Source organism: Strix aluco, chromosome 13, assembly GCF_031877795.1.
Source record: "Strix aluco isolate bStrAlu1 chromosome 13, bStrAlu1.hap1, whole genome shotgun sequence".
Taxonomy (NCBI): domain Eukaryota; kingdom Metazoa; phylum Chordata; class Aves; order Strigiformes; family Strigidae; genus Strix; species Strix aluco.
The window spans coordinates 6,110,502-6,127,717 of NC_133943.1; the positions used below are offsets into that span (position 1 = coordinate 6,110,502).

The 17,216-nt window shown below is 43.9% G+C and overlaps 1 protein-coding gene across 1 annotated transcript in view; it reads right to left on the reverse strand.

The window, feature by feature from the left end:
• The window catches only part of ADAMTS2 (ADAM metallopeptidase with thrombospondin type 1 motif 2), a 190,366-nt gene extending 176,750 nt beyond the window's left edge, over positions 1-13,616 (reverse strand). The window contains exons 1-2 of the mRNA XM_074838354.1: positions 13,487-13,616; positions 12,629-12,990 (exon numbers count right to left, since the gene is read on the reverse strand). Of these exons, the coding sequence (XP_074694455.1) occupies positions 12,629-12,990; positions 13,487-13,616 (492 nt within the window). The remainder of the gene's footprint in view (positions 1-12,628; positions 12,991-13,486) is intronic.
• Between the last annotated feature and the right edge of the window lie 3,600 nt (positions 13,617-17,216).

Here is a 17,216-nt window from a genome sequence, read left to right on the forward strand (position 1 = left end):
GCAATCCAGACTGTCAGAGGAGGGCATGTCACCAGAAGAGTGTGAAAACATCTAATTACATAAGGCCAGGTCCTCAGCTAATGCAAAGTGACAGAGCTCCCAGAAATCCATGGAGACACGATGATGCAGATTAGCAGAGATTTGGCTCATTATAATTGAATAGACCCAACTTCTAATTTTTCCATCTAGTGACAGATTGTTGGAATCCTGACCACCAGAATCTCAGAGGGCAAGGGCGAGTTGAAAAGAGATTGCATCAGAGAAAGTAAACTCCAATTTGGCTAGAAGCATATTTACAATCCAGGAGTTTCAATTAGCTGTTGCTGAGTTATCACAAAAGTCTGTTGAACAGATGTGCAATTAGAGTTTTCCTCATGTTGCTCTCTCTCATGACTTGGGTTTTTTTGGTTGGGGGGGTTGGAGTTGGTATTTTGGGGTTTTTTTGCAAGTGACACTAGTTTTATTGAAGTCAGAGCTAATAATCTCAGATAGGCAGAGAAAGCTCTTCCCACTGTCACACCTCCAGCAGTGAAGAAGCAAAGAGGAGTAACCTCAGTAAGCAGGAAAATCTTTCTCCTTTCTGGCCCCATCTTCATAGGAAGAAGGAGACAGAAGAGCTGTCAGAATGAGCCTGCAAATTGAAGGCAGCTGGAATTGCCTCATCCTCCTGGCATGGACAAGAGGAGGGTTTCTCCTGATCCCTCCCCCTTGCTTAATGCATCACCTCTTCTGTGGTGGGGATGTGGTGTGAGGCAGAAGGGGAAGAAGGTTTAGCACAGCTATTTCAGTTTTAGAAGCGTGCAGTTCTGTCCTGTTCCATCCAGCATATGGGATATAAACAGCAATGGGAAAAGCTGCGCTCGAGCCTCTCGTACTCACCTCCCTCACCAACACCACTGCACCAGGGGACAGAGAACAAGGTGAAAGACAAGGTTATGATGTGGAATACTCCATGGCCTGCTTCTTGTCCCAAATTTTGCTAATCAACCTGCCCATACAAAGCCAAATTAAGCCAGTGAAACGAAACACACTCAATTCAACAGTTTTAGAACAAACCCAAAGATCAGCTACTTGCCATGGGACCTCCCAGGCCTTTATGCGAAATTATGTTAGACCATGACATAAAAATTGACACAGATCTATCTTTTCTGCATGATTCTCTGTTTGGATAAATGCAAATTATACTATATTTCCACAGGTTCAGCATTTTTATTCTGCTTTATAAGATACGCATGATTATTGTTGGCCTTAATTTGACTAACAACTTTATTTTCATAGTAAATTCATTACCCTTTCCCACTGAGGAGTTTAAATTAATTCAAAACATCTTGTAAATTGTCTTGTCTTTCTTTGCTTGTCTATTACTTACCCAGATTGAGCTTCATATTCCTCTTTCAGGGTGGTAAATCATCCTTTGATTAATCACATTTTCACACTTACTGCTTATGTCAGCCTTAATGTGCCGTAACCTTGCAAACAAATGTAGTATTGACAGACACCTCTAGCATTTATTTGGGGATTAAATATTTCTGTTTACTGATGAATGGTGGATCTGCCATTTTCACAATGAAACCTAAAACTATTAGGAAACTCTGATTTCAAGCTTTGTTACAAATCTGAAATCAATCCAAATTCATCCCTAAAACATCTTCATCCCTAAGCTCTTTATTGGTATTGACCTGAGATGGTGTAAAATTTGTGCTTCTGTGTTTTGAGGGGTTTTTTCTTCCCAATAGGTAAAAGATTGTGACCTTAGGTAAGTTCACACTGTTCTACAGAGTCGTGTTTTGAAAAGTTTCAAAGCCATATCTTTATCTAGCTATTACTTACTTTGTTTAAGTATATGAAAATTTTTAGACATTTTCAGCCTTGCAAGCTTCAAAGCCTGCCAGCTTCCAATATAACTCCTGTCACGTGAGGGAGTTGGCATGGGAAGGACTCTTGGCCCAGCTCAGCTGTCTTCATCATCAGGTAGTGATTTATTTCTCAGAGACTGTTTTTTAAATACATTCTGGTTTGCAGAATGCTTTCCAAACAACATCTCTCACATTCCTTCCACAGCTCCTCTGCTTGGGGAAAGAAAAAAGCTTAGCAATTTTAACACTCTGAAGAATCAAGAAGTATATTCCTCTGCATATGAGTTGGATGGACATAATTTACCCAAAAGCCATGATTTAAAACAAATAAAACCACTATTAAAACAGTAACCACAGCCTGTGCTGCCACCTATCCTTAGTTAATCTCTGCATTTTCTGCAGGCTCTTTTTCCACTTCTGAACTACACATTCTGTCCTGTAAACAGGTCTCCCCTTCAACTGACGCAATGGCCATGGATACTGGCCCTTCTACCAGCCCTGAGTCACACGCTTGACCACGGGGGAACATGCAAGATGCATCTGCTTAGCGCAGCTATTGGATGTTTGTTCTGTCTTTCGCACATGGAGGGAAACATCAGCAAAATTTGCTAGTCTCTGGAGTAAAATCTGTGCTTTCCCCTCTTGGCTTCTAAAGTCTATCATTTTACTGAATTTGTAGGAAAATTTAAATGGTTTATTACTATGTTTAGCTCTTGAAATATTTTTACTCCCAAGAAAATAAGTCTTTTCTTTCCTGTTGGACTTGCTGTATTATTGTGACTTTCTCCATCCCATACCGTACAATATGCACTGTAGCATGTGTTCAGAAGCACAATTTGAAAAAGAAGCTGTTCCTACAGGCCAAATTGTGCAAGAGTGGCACCTAATCTGTACTCCTTGTCCTTCTGGGTGCACAGTGTGAAGGCGTCTTGGGATGGCTTTGCCTAAGGGGGCTAATACATGCCCAGAGCTCCACTGGTCACACTGGAAGCCCATAGGGCACAGAGGGAGGGACTACCCAGCAAGAGAGGGAAGCAGGAACAACAGCAGGCTGAGAGATCCACACTCAGAGCTGTATTGGACACAAAATTCAATCACTCCTGCCATTTCATGAACTGCTTCTTGTAATACTGTAAGTGATGGGGTAAAAAAAGAGACGTGAGGAAGAGCTGCTGGCCAGCCTGCTAGTTAGTCATGCAGGTTCTTCTCCACATATGTCAACTTCATTATTCTTACAGTGGTAGTAAATCATAAAACACATTAATAAAGGCTTAAAGACTCAGGGCCTACATCAAGATGTGGCACTGTGCCATCCTAAAATCTCAGAAAGATTATTTTGCTTTTATGTCTTTTAAAGACCAGTTTAAATGTTGATCATATGCCAGATATTTCCTTCTAGTTTTCTTGCTTCAAAAATCTTGTAGAAATAATTCACCTTCATTAAAGGGCAATAACAGCAGCTACCTATAGCAAATACACCTAGTGAAGAGAAATAACTTTAATTAAATTAGCTTTATCTAGTTACAGGTAGAAGAAGCTTTTCTTATCCACAAAGATACCAATGATGTTCACTGACTCTTTCTCATTACAGGATTACTAGGTTTCATGCTTAATTTCAGCAGAAAGTAGATTGTAATCTGTCCCCTGAGGTCCACAGGGCTAGAGGTTAAATGCTGGGAAAAAGTGGTCTGCCCATATAATGAAATTCAAACACAAAGGAGGCAACTACAGGAAAAGTTAAAGGGAATGACAGTAGGAAGGAAGTTAAAGTAGCTTTATTTATAGCTCACCACATCAAAAGAAAAGGGATAATATTGTACTTTGCAGGTGTAAGAGTCAGAAAGTACCACAGACTCCGGGCATTTCAACCTCTGAATTCTCTATGAAGAATTAATTGTATTTATTTATTTTGAAAATAAAGGTTACAAGTGCAGCAATAAAGGGGTAAAATATTAAATTTGACATAAATCAATATAAAGGGAGTAAGAGAGAATATAAACCTGAAAGGAACGCTGATAAACTATAACACACTTAGGATACCAAGACCAAAGAGTAACAGCAAGTTGTACAAATGGGACTTCAATTTTACAAAGGCAAAGTTTTGGAAAACAAACAGATCAGTAGATACAGTCCTACAAGGGACATGAAGAGAAAAAAATAAAAAAAGCAAATATATAAATTAGTGGTCAGGGCAGGTTCTCTCTGTGGGATCAGAGAGGCTAAAATGATACTGAGGTTACCATGTTCAGCAACTGAACCTCTCCCAGTTGAGGGGCAGCCAGCCCACACGACACACGCCAGAGGACAAACTCTCTCAGAAGTACACACAAGACAGGAGAGGTCCCCATTTCTTGCTTTGCTTTTACTATTCAGCAACTTGCGTTTCCCTCCCCTGCTTCTCCCACCCTCCCTTCCACTGTCAGAATGACTCTTCTCCTCCCCACAGCAGCAAACTCCACTCCTTTCTCTGATCTGTAACACTCCCCTCCAACGGAGGTGGAATTTTATTGCAAAGTACAAAAAAAAAAAAAATCAAGCAGAGCTACAAAGTGGAAGGCCATCATCCACAGAGCAGAAGAGTAAGTTTGCCCAAAGCTGCAGTTCCAACTTCTGATGCTCAAAGGCACAAGTCAAACTCCCTTAAATAGCCGCGTTTCAAAATCATGAGAATAAGGATGTGGTTTTACAATACAGCTTGGGTCTATCTCTTACCGAAGAAGCAATCTCCCTTTTATCCTCGAGCCCAGCTGAGGGTATTCTCACTTTCATCCCTTTGCCTATAAAAATGTCCATATCACCCCACAGAGAACCAGTTCAAGCAGCTAAACTGGCAGGCAGCAACTCACTGGTTGGGCCACCTACCCCCTGGATTAACGTATGGCAGAGTAAAACGAGCAGGGTGCCGGAGCAGGGGAGGGATGGGAGCACAGCACAGGGAGCAGCCAAGTGAACAGGATTACCCATCTCAGGAGCAATGAGGTGTTAAGAGACACTCATCCGTACTGTAAAATGACACCTTCAAAACAACATACTTGGGATGATTTTCACTGGCCTGGTGATTTTTGAGACCTCAAGAAACACAACTCGCATCCCTCTATCTTTTCCTTGAGGGAAACTCTTACTTAAAAACACTTACTTTAAACAGAAAATAGTTACTTAGAAGAAAAAGTAAAAAATTAATGCTGAGGCTCACACTTATGCCTGCAGGAACTCCCAATTTCAGGAAAGTACCAGACATTTTGAGACCTGGGAATAACTCAGAAGATCTATAGCGGAGACTTTTGATTTAGATATGAGGAAGCAACGTGCTCTTCAGCACTTGAAGAGGACAGTCTTCTTTTCAATGTTACAGTTTAATAGAACGGTGCTGAAAATAGCATGTGAAATGTGGGGCTTTCATTTTGCAGACTATTAAAACTGGGAACCCGCTGTGTCAAGACTCTGCAAACAAAGATGAATTTAAAACACACACAGATAAAGGGGCTAAAGAAACCAGATGTGATGTGTTAAAGAACTTACTGAAACTTTGGAAGAAGGAAAGCCACAAAGGGAGAAGGTGATCTGAAAAAGAGGGGGTGCACATCAGAGCTATTCACGGGAAGCAAACGCAAGGTTGTGCAACCCCCCACAAGAGACTGAAGACCTACTCCCTGATTTTCTCTTTTAATCAGACCCAGTATGAGAAATGTCCTAGTGTGCAATTAAGTAATGGCATGACCTGCTTACAAAGCAACAGTCATCATTAATAAAAAGTGCTCAGAAGTAGGTCGAATAAAATACCAGTGTGATCTGTGGTGAAAAGGTCCTGCTCCATGCAATGGCTGGAATTCTAGCTGATCAAAAAAAATATTTTCCAACCTTTTGTAGCAAAAGGTAAACATGTAATTAACTCAAAATGTGGGAAAGTCTTGCCATTTGCAAGAGTCTGTGCTGTTAAATTCTCAGAGAATACTGGAACACCTTGCCGCACCGTGAGGAAGCAGATTGCTGGTAGCTAAGTAAGCTAATAGCATTTTTTGAGAGACACCCCTTTGGAAGCTGATGAGGGACAGACTTCTTGAAATAGATGTTCTGCTTACCCCAGAAAGTAATTATGACCTTATCAAAATTAGTTACTATATTTGGATCCTTCAAGATGGAAAGTAGAAGGAGCCATTAGGCACATTTTCTTGGATGTACATGGTTTAATATTCTGGTTGGAAAATTAGTTCTTGTGTGGTCGAAGAGAATAGCACAGCTGAGATACTACTACAATGAGGACAATGAAACACAAGGTCAAATAGGACACAAGGAAATACCTATCTTTTATCCAAAGGCCTACAACATACCACAAAGATACCGGTTTTGATTGCCTGAGGATATTCTGTCCAGATGGTGTCCACCTGTATGATGTAGGAAATTACTTACTCTGCTCTCAGATAAAATGTAGGTGAGATGATCCATGCACAGAAGATGCAAAGAAAAAAAACCAGTACTTACTGATGACAGAGTCTCTTTTAAGGACAGCAAAATGAGGATAATTTACTCCAGTTAGAGGCTGAATCATAGTGTTTACACTCTGTGATTCAGACTATAACTTTTAAAAGGGAAAGTCTCTGCAATTTACAAAGCAGAAGGGGCTGTCCAACTAGGCTAGTGTTGGCCAGGGACATGAACACTAGAAACCCAGAGAACAGGTTATGAAGCAAAGTCTCTGTCCTCTGAAAGTATATGGATATGCTTGAGTGTTAGGCATCAAAATAACTCCCTTGCTTTCTGTCAGGCAATGCAGGTCTTTTATATGACATGTGTGGATGTGGATACGCAGTCAGGCTCTGACTGTGCTAAAATTTACATACATGGTTGGCTTAAACATGTAGAGAGCCCAGCTGAATTCAAAAGACCATGTGAGCTAATGGGAATCCCACTCTAATCACCTGCAGAGGAAGGGCTGCTCTTTCCTTAAAGAGAATGGCTTTTGAATTTTGTACTACACTGTGTCACAGGAATTATTCACATTTCTTCTGCCACTGTATTATAGTTCTACTTGTCCAAAAAGCAAAAGGCGCACAATGGGTTTTGCCATTACACAAAAACCAGATGGCAAATTTGGTTTGATTTCATTTTAATTTAAAGAGAAAATGCTCCCAAATGTAGAGATTATATATGCCAAATTTTAATCCACTAAAACTGGATGCAACCCAATCATAATGTAAATGCTAAGAACTTAGCATACAAAAAAATAATTACTGGAATTATTTGTAGCAGGCATCTGTTTTAACTGTCAGGCACTTGACCTGACCAGACTTTGAAGAAAATATTGTGCTACCTTGAGTTCTGCTTTTTTGCTACATCACAAACCAGTGTAATCCAAAAAACAGATAAAACAGAAACAAAACTAAATTGTAAATCCATATGAAAGCAGGAGATGGATGTCTGAAAGGGAAAAATAACACAGTTACATAAGCATGTTTGTCTTCTCCTGGTGTATTCAGAACTGTGAGCAGATCCTTCACCCTCTTATTCAGGTAAATTACATGATCCATCTAAGGTGAGTTAGATTCAACTTCAGCTCTGTGGCCAGTTCCAAGAAAGCATCTCTGTCAGGAAGTTATTTAAGAATATAACCTTAAAATTCACTGACTTCAAAGAGCTCAAGCTCATGCTCAAAGTGAAGCAGGATTATACTAAACAAGGGTAGATATCACAAGGTGTTTAAATGTCTTCAGGAATGCAGGAGGGAGAGGGGGAATATTCCCCCGGGAAGGAGAAAGGTGGGCATTTCACAAGGGTGGTTGGAATTGCTCTTAGGAAACTCCACTGACCGAATCTGGAACCTGAGCTCCTACACTTACAATTTACAAATTAGATTATTTGAATACCCCCGTGTAAAATAAAGACTGCAAAAAATTAAAATATTCCATTATCTGGTTTTAAAACAGTAAAGAAAATACTAATAATACAAATAATACATAACAAAGTCTTGGGACAATTGACAGACATGCACTTACACTGACAGCAGCCAAAGCACCAGTCAATTCCTGAAGATTCAGGACTGGCTAGCAAAGCGAAAGGATGACCACAAACCCACCCAGGTCAGCCCCGTACTAGTGTTACTGTTAGTATTGGGCAAGAGTCTAAAAAGCACTGCCGGCGTCCCAAGCATTTCTAGAAGAAATAGCATCTGGGCAAGCAGCCAGCCACCAGGCTTCTCTCGAACAGTTTGTGAGGGTTATTACAGCATACAGTAAAGACTGAAATGTTGTAGAGCAAACCCTGCCTATTTCATCACATAAGAAGAAACACTTATGTCCGTTATATTAGTAAGGTGACTATGGCTTGGTACCCCAAGACATGGGATGCTTAGACTTCCACAAGAAAATGTACAACCACAGATGTCCTGAACAGTCTACTTTCTATATGTCTACTTCTAATAACGTTCCATCTTAATGTCAATATAGTGAAATTTTTGGACAGCTGATATTTTAACTTTTAAAAAAGGAAGAGTATTATACTAATGAAGCAGAGCTAAAACATCATGTTGTGTTACTGAAACTGATGTTCCTCTATTTGCTTCACTGGGTGCTAGATGATACTGATTATTCAGCATGAAGCTGTGATCCTCAGTCTTTTAGGATCCTGTCAGTAAGTTTGACTCTGCACTGCAGCCTAATTTAATCGTGTGCTCATTATCCATACCAGATGTGGTGTCGATACTGTGTTTCTCCTCTATCTGCTTGTGTTTAAGCACACATTCTAGCCCACAGACTACAAATGTTATGAGGAGGCTGGGAGAGAGTTTATGTCTCTGAAGTTCCACAACCGAATACTGCCATCCTGTCAACCTGAAGAAGACATTTTTGGCACATCTGCCTCAAGCGCTGCAGAAGTATTAATCAAAATAAATAATTCAGATGCATAAAGAGTTCTTCTGCAATGGCAGGTTCATCTACTGGGGTGAAGAAAGGGAGTTCCCATAGTTCAGGCAATAATCTGGAAGGACTACCATAATTCTAACTCTTTATGGCTTTATGGCTTTTTTATAGCCTCCAACCACTTCTCCTTCACAACTAACCCTTGGAGAGGGCAGCCAGCTCCCCCATCCTCCAGCTGCATCCACAAGGACCTGGCGAAGGACCAAGAACGTACTCAGAGTGCAATATCTTCCACAACAGTCTGCAGGCCACAGACAGCTGACCACGTTGGTTCTGCCCACTCAGTGGAATAGTAATTTGAATGCAATCCTGCCAACCAAGATGATACCAAGTTGTCCAGTGTTTTTATCTTAAGTGGGAAAGCTTTCACAAAACTTTTTTTTTTTAATATGGTAAAAATCACATCCATAATTCAGAGAGCTGTTAAAAAAGCTATTGATTAGCTTTGACTTTCCAATGATTTGTAAAGATTCATTTCAGCTCTGAAAACACACCTAGACTGCATACTTCAGAAGTTCTCTTCATCTGTCTCTGATCTGATTTTTAGGTCAATAAAATTAATTTTGTCACTGACTTCTGTTACAGAAAACTGGGAATACCCAAACTGTGTACTTCCTCAGTCAGGGCAGCAGATAATTCTGTATATGCATTCACTGTCCCTTTTAATTTTTTAGAATTATTGCAGATTAAAAGCCTTCATCATTTATAGTACAGTTCAAAAATCTGTTCACAGATCTACTATTTTCATGTAAATGCCTTCCAACAACTTCTCATTTTGGCAATACCAACACCACCAGACAGACTCTTCTCAGACAATAATTGGAAAATAAGACACAGTTGGCAGTAAAGTGCAAACCAAAGGGGATGTTCAGAGGAAATAACATCAGAAGTTGGCACGGTGGCAGATGCATTCACTGACTTGAACCAGATTCAGTCAACAAAAGTTTGCAATGTAAAGATCAAACTATGAAGCTTCAATTCAAATATTATTTCAGCCCTAATGTCTGGATGCAAAAGCTAGAAGCCTAGCAGAAGCAGAGACAGATGTCAAACCACCTTCAAAAGCAAGCACTTCAAGAAAACACTAGGAATTAAATGAAGCAAGTTTATAGCAAACAACTCTGACACTTGTCAGTTGACGACTCAGTTGTCAGAGAGCTCCACCATCCCTATCTCCAGAGTAATCTAGAAAAGGAGGTGGAAATACTTGGGGTATGTCTGGAACATTGGCCATGGCGTGTATATTGTTAGGCAACTGAAAGAAAATCCATGATACTACAGAATTTCTCCACTGAAGTAAACCAGGTGTGAAGAAATGGACATAGAAAACCAGTTGAGAAGAGCTTTGTCCATGTCTTCATTCACATCTGAAATACCAATAAACCTGAAATAACACACAGCCCAGTGGTCTCTACGAATGTCTTGCTAGCAATACATTGCTCCAGAGACTATTCAACACTCCTTGGAAACACAAGAAATAAAAAAGTAAACCAAGAAACTGTTAAGTGCAGTATTAACTTCAGTGAGTTAGTTGTTCATTATTGTTATTCACGGGCCAGTGGCTTTTGGGGAACCACTAGTATCATTTCTTGGGGTTTGTGTAATTCTACTGATATGTTTTAAACTCTCCCCCCCCCAAGAAAGAAAGAAACTGAGATGGAGGGAATGGCTAGAGATGGAACATAGTACCCAAGGGACTGCAGTTCAATTCGTTGTTCCACAACAGATTTACTGCACAATCTCAGGGAAATCATTACAGCCAGATGCTTAAAGTACTGAGGTGATGCTTCCTGCAGGAAGGCTTCAATGACCTGGGCAAAAACAAACATGGTCTCTGCCCTGCAACATTTACAATGTAGATACCCACTGGAGGAAACAGTAAGTCCTTTCCAAATGTATTAGCAGAACCACAGATGTAGTGCCATGCGAGAACCAGCGTGACATCCAGATTAGAATATGGCAGCTCCCACGCTAGACCAACTCTCCTGCTTCTTCTAATGAAAACAAGAATGCTGGAAAGAGGCAGGCACACAGGTTGTGTATACAGGCTGAAAACTAAAATTCTTCCGGTACCTTTCTGGATTCTAGCCATTTATGACTGATTGAGTCACAAATGAATTGAACTGAGGCCTGGCTTCATTCCTCTGCATTTGAGAAGTTACTTACAAATGTGAACAAAGCAGCATTTTATAAAAATGTTGTCATTTACACATGTAACACGAGGCCTTGGACCTTTAGAGTCTTATCCATACTTTGGCTTTAACTCCTGTTATATTTTATCAAACTCTTCTCCAAATATAAGGAGTCTACACTCTGGCTAACACTGGGAGGAAGAAGGAACAAGCTCCCCCACTGCCCTTACAGTCAACACCTGGACTGATGAGAAGAGCACAAGGCAAGTAGCAGCCATCAACTGGATCTTCCTTCACCTTTCAGCACAGAGGAACAAGGAAGAAGAGCTTTGGCTCCACCCCAGCTCTGCAATGCCTAGAGCAAGTAAATTTTGCCTTACACAAAATGATCTGTGCTAGGTATGGGGAGAGCAGAGAACTTTTCCCCCTCCCTGGAAGTGCTCAAGGCCAGGTTGGATGAAGCTCTGAGCAACCTGATCTAGTGGAAGGTGTCCCTGGCCATGGCAGGGGGCTTGGAACTAAATGATCTTTAAGGTCCCTTCCAACCCAAACCATTCTATGATTCTAACCTATGCTTCCCCCCCAGAGGCAGGCTTGCAGGCTCATACTCTGCTTTCTGAATTGCTCTTCTTGCTCAGTCCTGGTGTTCTTCTTGCCCTCAGCCAGCTGTCCACATCAAATAACTGCAACATTAAAACCTGTTTCTCAAAAAACAAATGCACACGGCTAGGAGAAACAACAGGAAAGGAAAGAGTAAGGCAAAAAGTATTTATTTCATTCCCTTCCATTGGAGACAGCCAACATACCATCTCCATACATGTTATCTTCTTGGCACAGCAAATGAACAACTTCCTATGATTAAATAAACAGAAATATAACTGACTCATACTGGCTTTTTATGCAGAGAACAGAATGCATTAAAATTAAGTAATCTCAAAATGATGAACTCTAAAGGCTATAGCAAGAAAATATTGGCTGGATAAACTGTTCATTATCAAAAATATAGCCCTTTTCTCACTAAACAAATTGCTGTGCAGTAATTACTGTCCAATGATAGTATGACAGTTTAGGATGTCAGGGACAAACAGTTATAATTTGACTGCTGAACACGCACTCCAGAACAGAAAGCTGCAGCAAATTTTAAAACACACAGCCCTGCAAAATGTATCACAGGGAGCTGTTTTGCTTGTAAAACAAACTCTTTTGAGACTTTCCATCAATCACTTGATTAGGCAATGAAACTCACCGAGTGAAAGATCCATGAAAACAGACTCTGAATAAATTAAAATTTTCCAGGGCAAAACCATATTTTACCTATCAAATTTGTTTCCAGGGCAGTCCAGCCCATTACTTGGGATTAACTCTTCTAAAATTTCCTCTTGCAGACTGGAAGCAAAAAGTGGAAGAGGATGCTGAGAACATGTCGTTTCATCCTCTATTTGGAAGCGTCAGGCACCTCAAGTAACTTTACCACAAATCAACATAAATCCTGGCTTCAGCTGCTCTGTTCCAGAGTACCACAGAGCATGTGCTCAAACTTCTAGTGCCACTGTCTGTAAAGAAGCGCCTGGTGCAGCGCAGCTATTCCCACACAAGGGAACATTAGTTAATTTGCATTCACAGTTACCATATGAGGTGTGAGTTTCTGACAGTCCACACATTTTATATTTAAAGACTGTAGGAAATTAATGTAATTATCTTTGATATAATAACAAAAGTAACTTACCAGCCCATCGCAATTGCTGATAGCGACCGAAGCATTTGGCAAATCAGTGATATCCCCAACATAGAGGCAATTCCCATAGAGAGGTTCAATGTGAGTCTCCTCAGAGTCCTCCTGCCACTCAACTGTTGCTCCAGGGGCCACGAGCCTGGAGTTTGGCCGCAACCTGAAGTGAAACTCTCTTCCAAAAACAGTGACATTGTAAAATATTTGCTCATTTGCTGCTTCACGTTGCAAGTCCTCTGCAGCTCTCCTGAAGCGTGCTTTTGGCGGTCCAGACACCAAGTGGGATAGGAACCTGCCCTCTGAATCGGTGCTGGTGGGGATGACAAGGCTGTACTCCTCTATATTCCTCAGAATTGGATCTTTACAGGGAAAAAGCAAGAGAGGAGAGAGATACTAGAACTAAACATATCCTGATGCCGCGGGATTTTTATTCCATTATTCATTAGCACAGCAGACACTTACATAAGGCAGATGGACACTGCACTTCGAACAGGCACTTCATTCACCAGCATGAAGTGGGCAGAGTTCATTCAAACTTGCCTTTTGCTCCCCAAAACACCAGACGGCAGCGGGAGCCTCCCCACCCCGCAGGGACCCCCCACCTCTGCCCATGCAGCGGGGTCCCGCTACCCTCTGCCCACCCAACCGGGACCCCGCAGCCCTTGCCCACCCGGTCGGTGCCCGGGTCGCCTCGGGGAGTTAGGGCTACCCGGGTGGCCAGTGGTGATGAGAGGGCGCTGATCCACTTCGGGACTGCTCGGAGGGGCAGGGGTGGGGGCTTGGTTTGCAGGTGGCAAGGCTGCCAGGGAAAGGCACGTCCCTCAAACTACCCCCGGTGCGGCGGGGATGGGTCGCCCGGTGATGGGGACGCCCCGGGCGGCGATGGGCAGCGGTCTCGGCGGGAGCCCCGGGAGTTTTGGACGGCGGCGATGGCCGGGCAGGAGGAGGAGGAGGAGGAAGGCAGACGAGCTGCCATGTGCTTCATCCCGCACAGGGAAGTCCAGGCTCCCCGCCGGCGCTCGTCCCCTCCGCGGGGCAGGCAGCGGGCGGCCGCGGGGCTGCGGGCACCGGCGGGGCTGCGGGCACCGGCGCTGCGCGGTCCCTGCCGGCGGGGCTCCCGCGTCCCTTCCCCGCCGGCGGCGCGGCTGCTCCCGTCCCCGCCTGCCCGCTTGCAGGAAACAACTGGAAACCCGGCAAAAGTAGCCGCAGAAGAAGTTCAAGGGGAGCGGGAAGCCGCGGGGCGACGAGCCGCGCACTTCAGACGGGCGGGCTGCAAGACACCGGCCGGCGGCGGCGGGGCAAAGCGAGAGCAGCCCAAAGGCGGCGGGGACGGCCGCGGCGGAGACCTACCTCTGGCCCCGGGGCGCCCCGGGGCGCCGGCGGGCAGGGCGAGCGCGCAGCAGAGCAGGAGGCAGGCGATGCCCGCCGGAGGGTCCATGGCGGTGGCCCCGGCCCGAGGCGGGGGGCCGGCGCCCGGGCTGCCCGCAGCCGGGGCGGGCCAGGCGACAGCCCCGCTCCGCGCCTCTCCGCGCCTCTCCGCGCCCCGCTCAGCGCTGCCCCGCGCCCCGCCGCCCGCTCATTCGCCCAGCCGCAGCCGCAGCGGCAGTGGCGGCCGCGCTCCCCGGCTCGCAGCGAAGCAGAGACACCAGGAGGCGGCGGGGGTATAATACTGGAAACACAGGGCGTGCAGGAGTGAAGTCAGGCTGATTGACAGAGGCGCTGCCACACGGCGCAGCCGGGCCGAGGGGAGCGGGGACTGCCCGCCCCGCCGCCCCCGGGGGCCCGGCTCCGCCGCCGGGCTTCCCCCGCCGGCAGCCTCCGGCTGGGCGCCGGGCTCTGCGAGCGGCGCTGGGGGTGGCCCGAAAGCGTTTTGCAGCAAGAAGAAACACGCTCAGAGACACACACCCCCCCCTAGACAGAGCCACCCCCACCCCGCCGGGCCCCGGGGCAGTGTCCTGCTGTGCAGGCGCCCGGGCTGCGCGGTGCCGGCTCCGGGCTGTGAATTCAACGTGGAAACTGGCGGTCGGAGAAAAGCAGAGCCACACCAGGCAAACTTAAGGCACCTCGGCATGAGTTTTTGCAGGAGTCTTGGGGTTTGCCGTTGAAAGCAAGGACCCAAATGGAAAAAGTGCCACCAACGTCGGGGTCGTGGTTTAAAGCCGGCCGGCAGCCAAACGCCATCCCAGGCGAAACCGGGACAGTTGGCAAACCACGATCAGAGACCTTCATCCGATCGAATAAATTACTCTAAGCAGCCATTACACGGGCAAAATTGTGCGGACTGTTTGCTAGTAAGACTGAAATTACTTGCTGCAAAGCCATCTGACATTAAATATCTGCAAATGGAGAGATAGACCCAGAAAGCGTTCAGGAATACTATAAATATGATATAGAAGAAGACTTCTTTAAAATAATTAAATAATCAAGAGTGGCCTTTATGGAAAAAAACAAGTTATATTTGTTTCCATATGGCCAGGATAAATGCCATACTGCCTATTCCTTTCAGATAATGTATATATTTACTCAGCTGTTACATTATGGGGATCATTTGCTGTTTTCACCACGTTACTCTTTCACCTTGCAGAACAGCCCTTCTCGTGCTCTCCCTGTCCTCGCCAGGCCACGGCCTTACCTACCGCAGGCCGACTCGCACTGTCTCTGCATGTATTATACCCCTCTGGAAATCTGCATGCGATGGCTTCCTGCAGGAAGCTGGTCTTCTGCCAAGGAATTTTCCTGGGTATCCTTGACTAGTCTTGCTCCTGTGCGACTGAGGGTCCAATTATACCTTCCACCCCTATGTTATGGACACAAGTGAAGGGCATAGAATAAAAATAACAGCTAGCTAGTACTGCTCAATGCCAGTGACTAGGTTTTGTGGACCCCAGGCCTGATCGGTTACAGCAGTACATGATTTTCTGCTTGCTTGGTTTGTTGTTCTGGTTTGGTTTTCCCATTTTTTAGGTTAAGGATAAAAAGGGAAAGATTATTTTGAATAATGGAGTAGATCAATTTATACATGACCTCTGCTTGGGATTGCTGTCTGCACCAGACTTCTCCCTGTTCTTCCCTTTGGTTTGTTTTTCTGGTTTTTTGTTGGCTCATTTTTTGTTTTGTTTTGTTTGTGAGTCCATATTGAGCAGCTTCTCTTACTTAAAATCTCATATACTTTCATCAGTACACAGCTGGTAAAGTTCCAACTTCATTTTTATTGGACTTGTATTTTAAGCTGATGATGTGGCTTTTTTATGTTCCATCCGTCCCATCCTGCTCAAATTGAAATAACTTCTGCTCATAAACTTGAAAAGGAGAGGGGTTGGCCCTATATTTGAAATCAAAGTTCTTACTTGTATATGATGCATCCAGAAAAAAATAAGGAGACAAGAGTATATTATAGAAATACAAAACAACCCAGCCAATAGTTCTACTAATTAAGATGGATTTTTATTCCTGAAAAAATTGGAGGTTAGAAAATATGCTCTAATATGGATAACAGCTGTACTGCAGAGTAATGATATAAACAAAAAGAATCAGTAACTGCCTTCACATAGTTTATTTCTATACAGAAACCAAGTTCTGTGTGCACATGTTATTATCTTGTCACGTGGGGCCAAGACCCAAAAGCTCCATGGGCTCCAGGGGTTAGTGGAGCTGGTTTACAACCTTCTTTGAAATTTTAAACAAAACTAAACCGAGAACAAGTGTCAAACAATGGAGCCAGATCTGCAGTTGGTAAAAACTGTGCTTCCACTGATCTCGTTGGAATAAATCCTGATCCCCCACTGAAGTCAGTGAGAGTTTTGCCATTGACTTCAAAAGAGCCAAGATTTTCTGCAATAGTTTCACGATGCCAATTTAGACCAACTGAGGATGTGCCACATGGCGCAGCAATGGGCCCATTATCCTTCCAGAGAAAAAATGGATCCATGTTTGACCCTGAGGAGGTGGTCCAAAGCATGCCAACCACGACAGAGCCTGAATGAGTGAAATTCAAGCAGAAAAGTTCTTCCATCCCTGCTCTTACACCACTACAGCAGAGAAATTCAGGCGAATACCCTCCTCAAAACTAGTTCTTCCCCATTTCCTAAACTATTTGCCCAGGATTCTTGACATGGGCAACTGGTTTCCCACAGCAGGGTCTTGCCATGGCTGTCTCCAGCAGGACAATTCAAAGTTTGTTTAGAATGAGCTAGAAAAACTCAACATGAAATGTATGTGCTACTGCATTACTCACAGTCCACAAACCTCTAAATTAATTGGTGTGAATGAAGTCTCATCGTGTTTATTTTACTGGAATTAAGGGATGAATCCACTTTATTTTACTGGAATTAAGGGAGGAGGACTAGATACTGCAACTGTGCTCCTATAGTTTGATCTGAGAGTACACCTGTGCTGCTGCCAAACATGTCTACAGTCACACAGATATTTGCCTTTCCTGGAGACAGGCATACAGAAAGGAGAAAATGATGCTCTGTGTCCTGAACGAATACCCAGTCTGAAGGAAAGGTGTTCTAGCAGCTTATGCTGAAATACCGAAAGTAGCTTTAAAGGAGGTAGCTGAGCTTGGAACAGCACCGTAACTGAA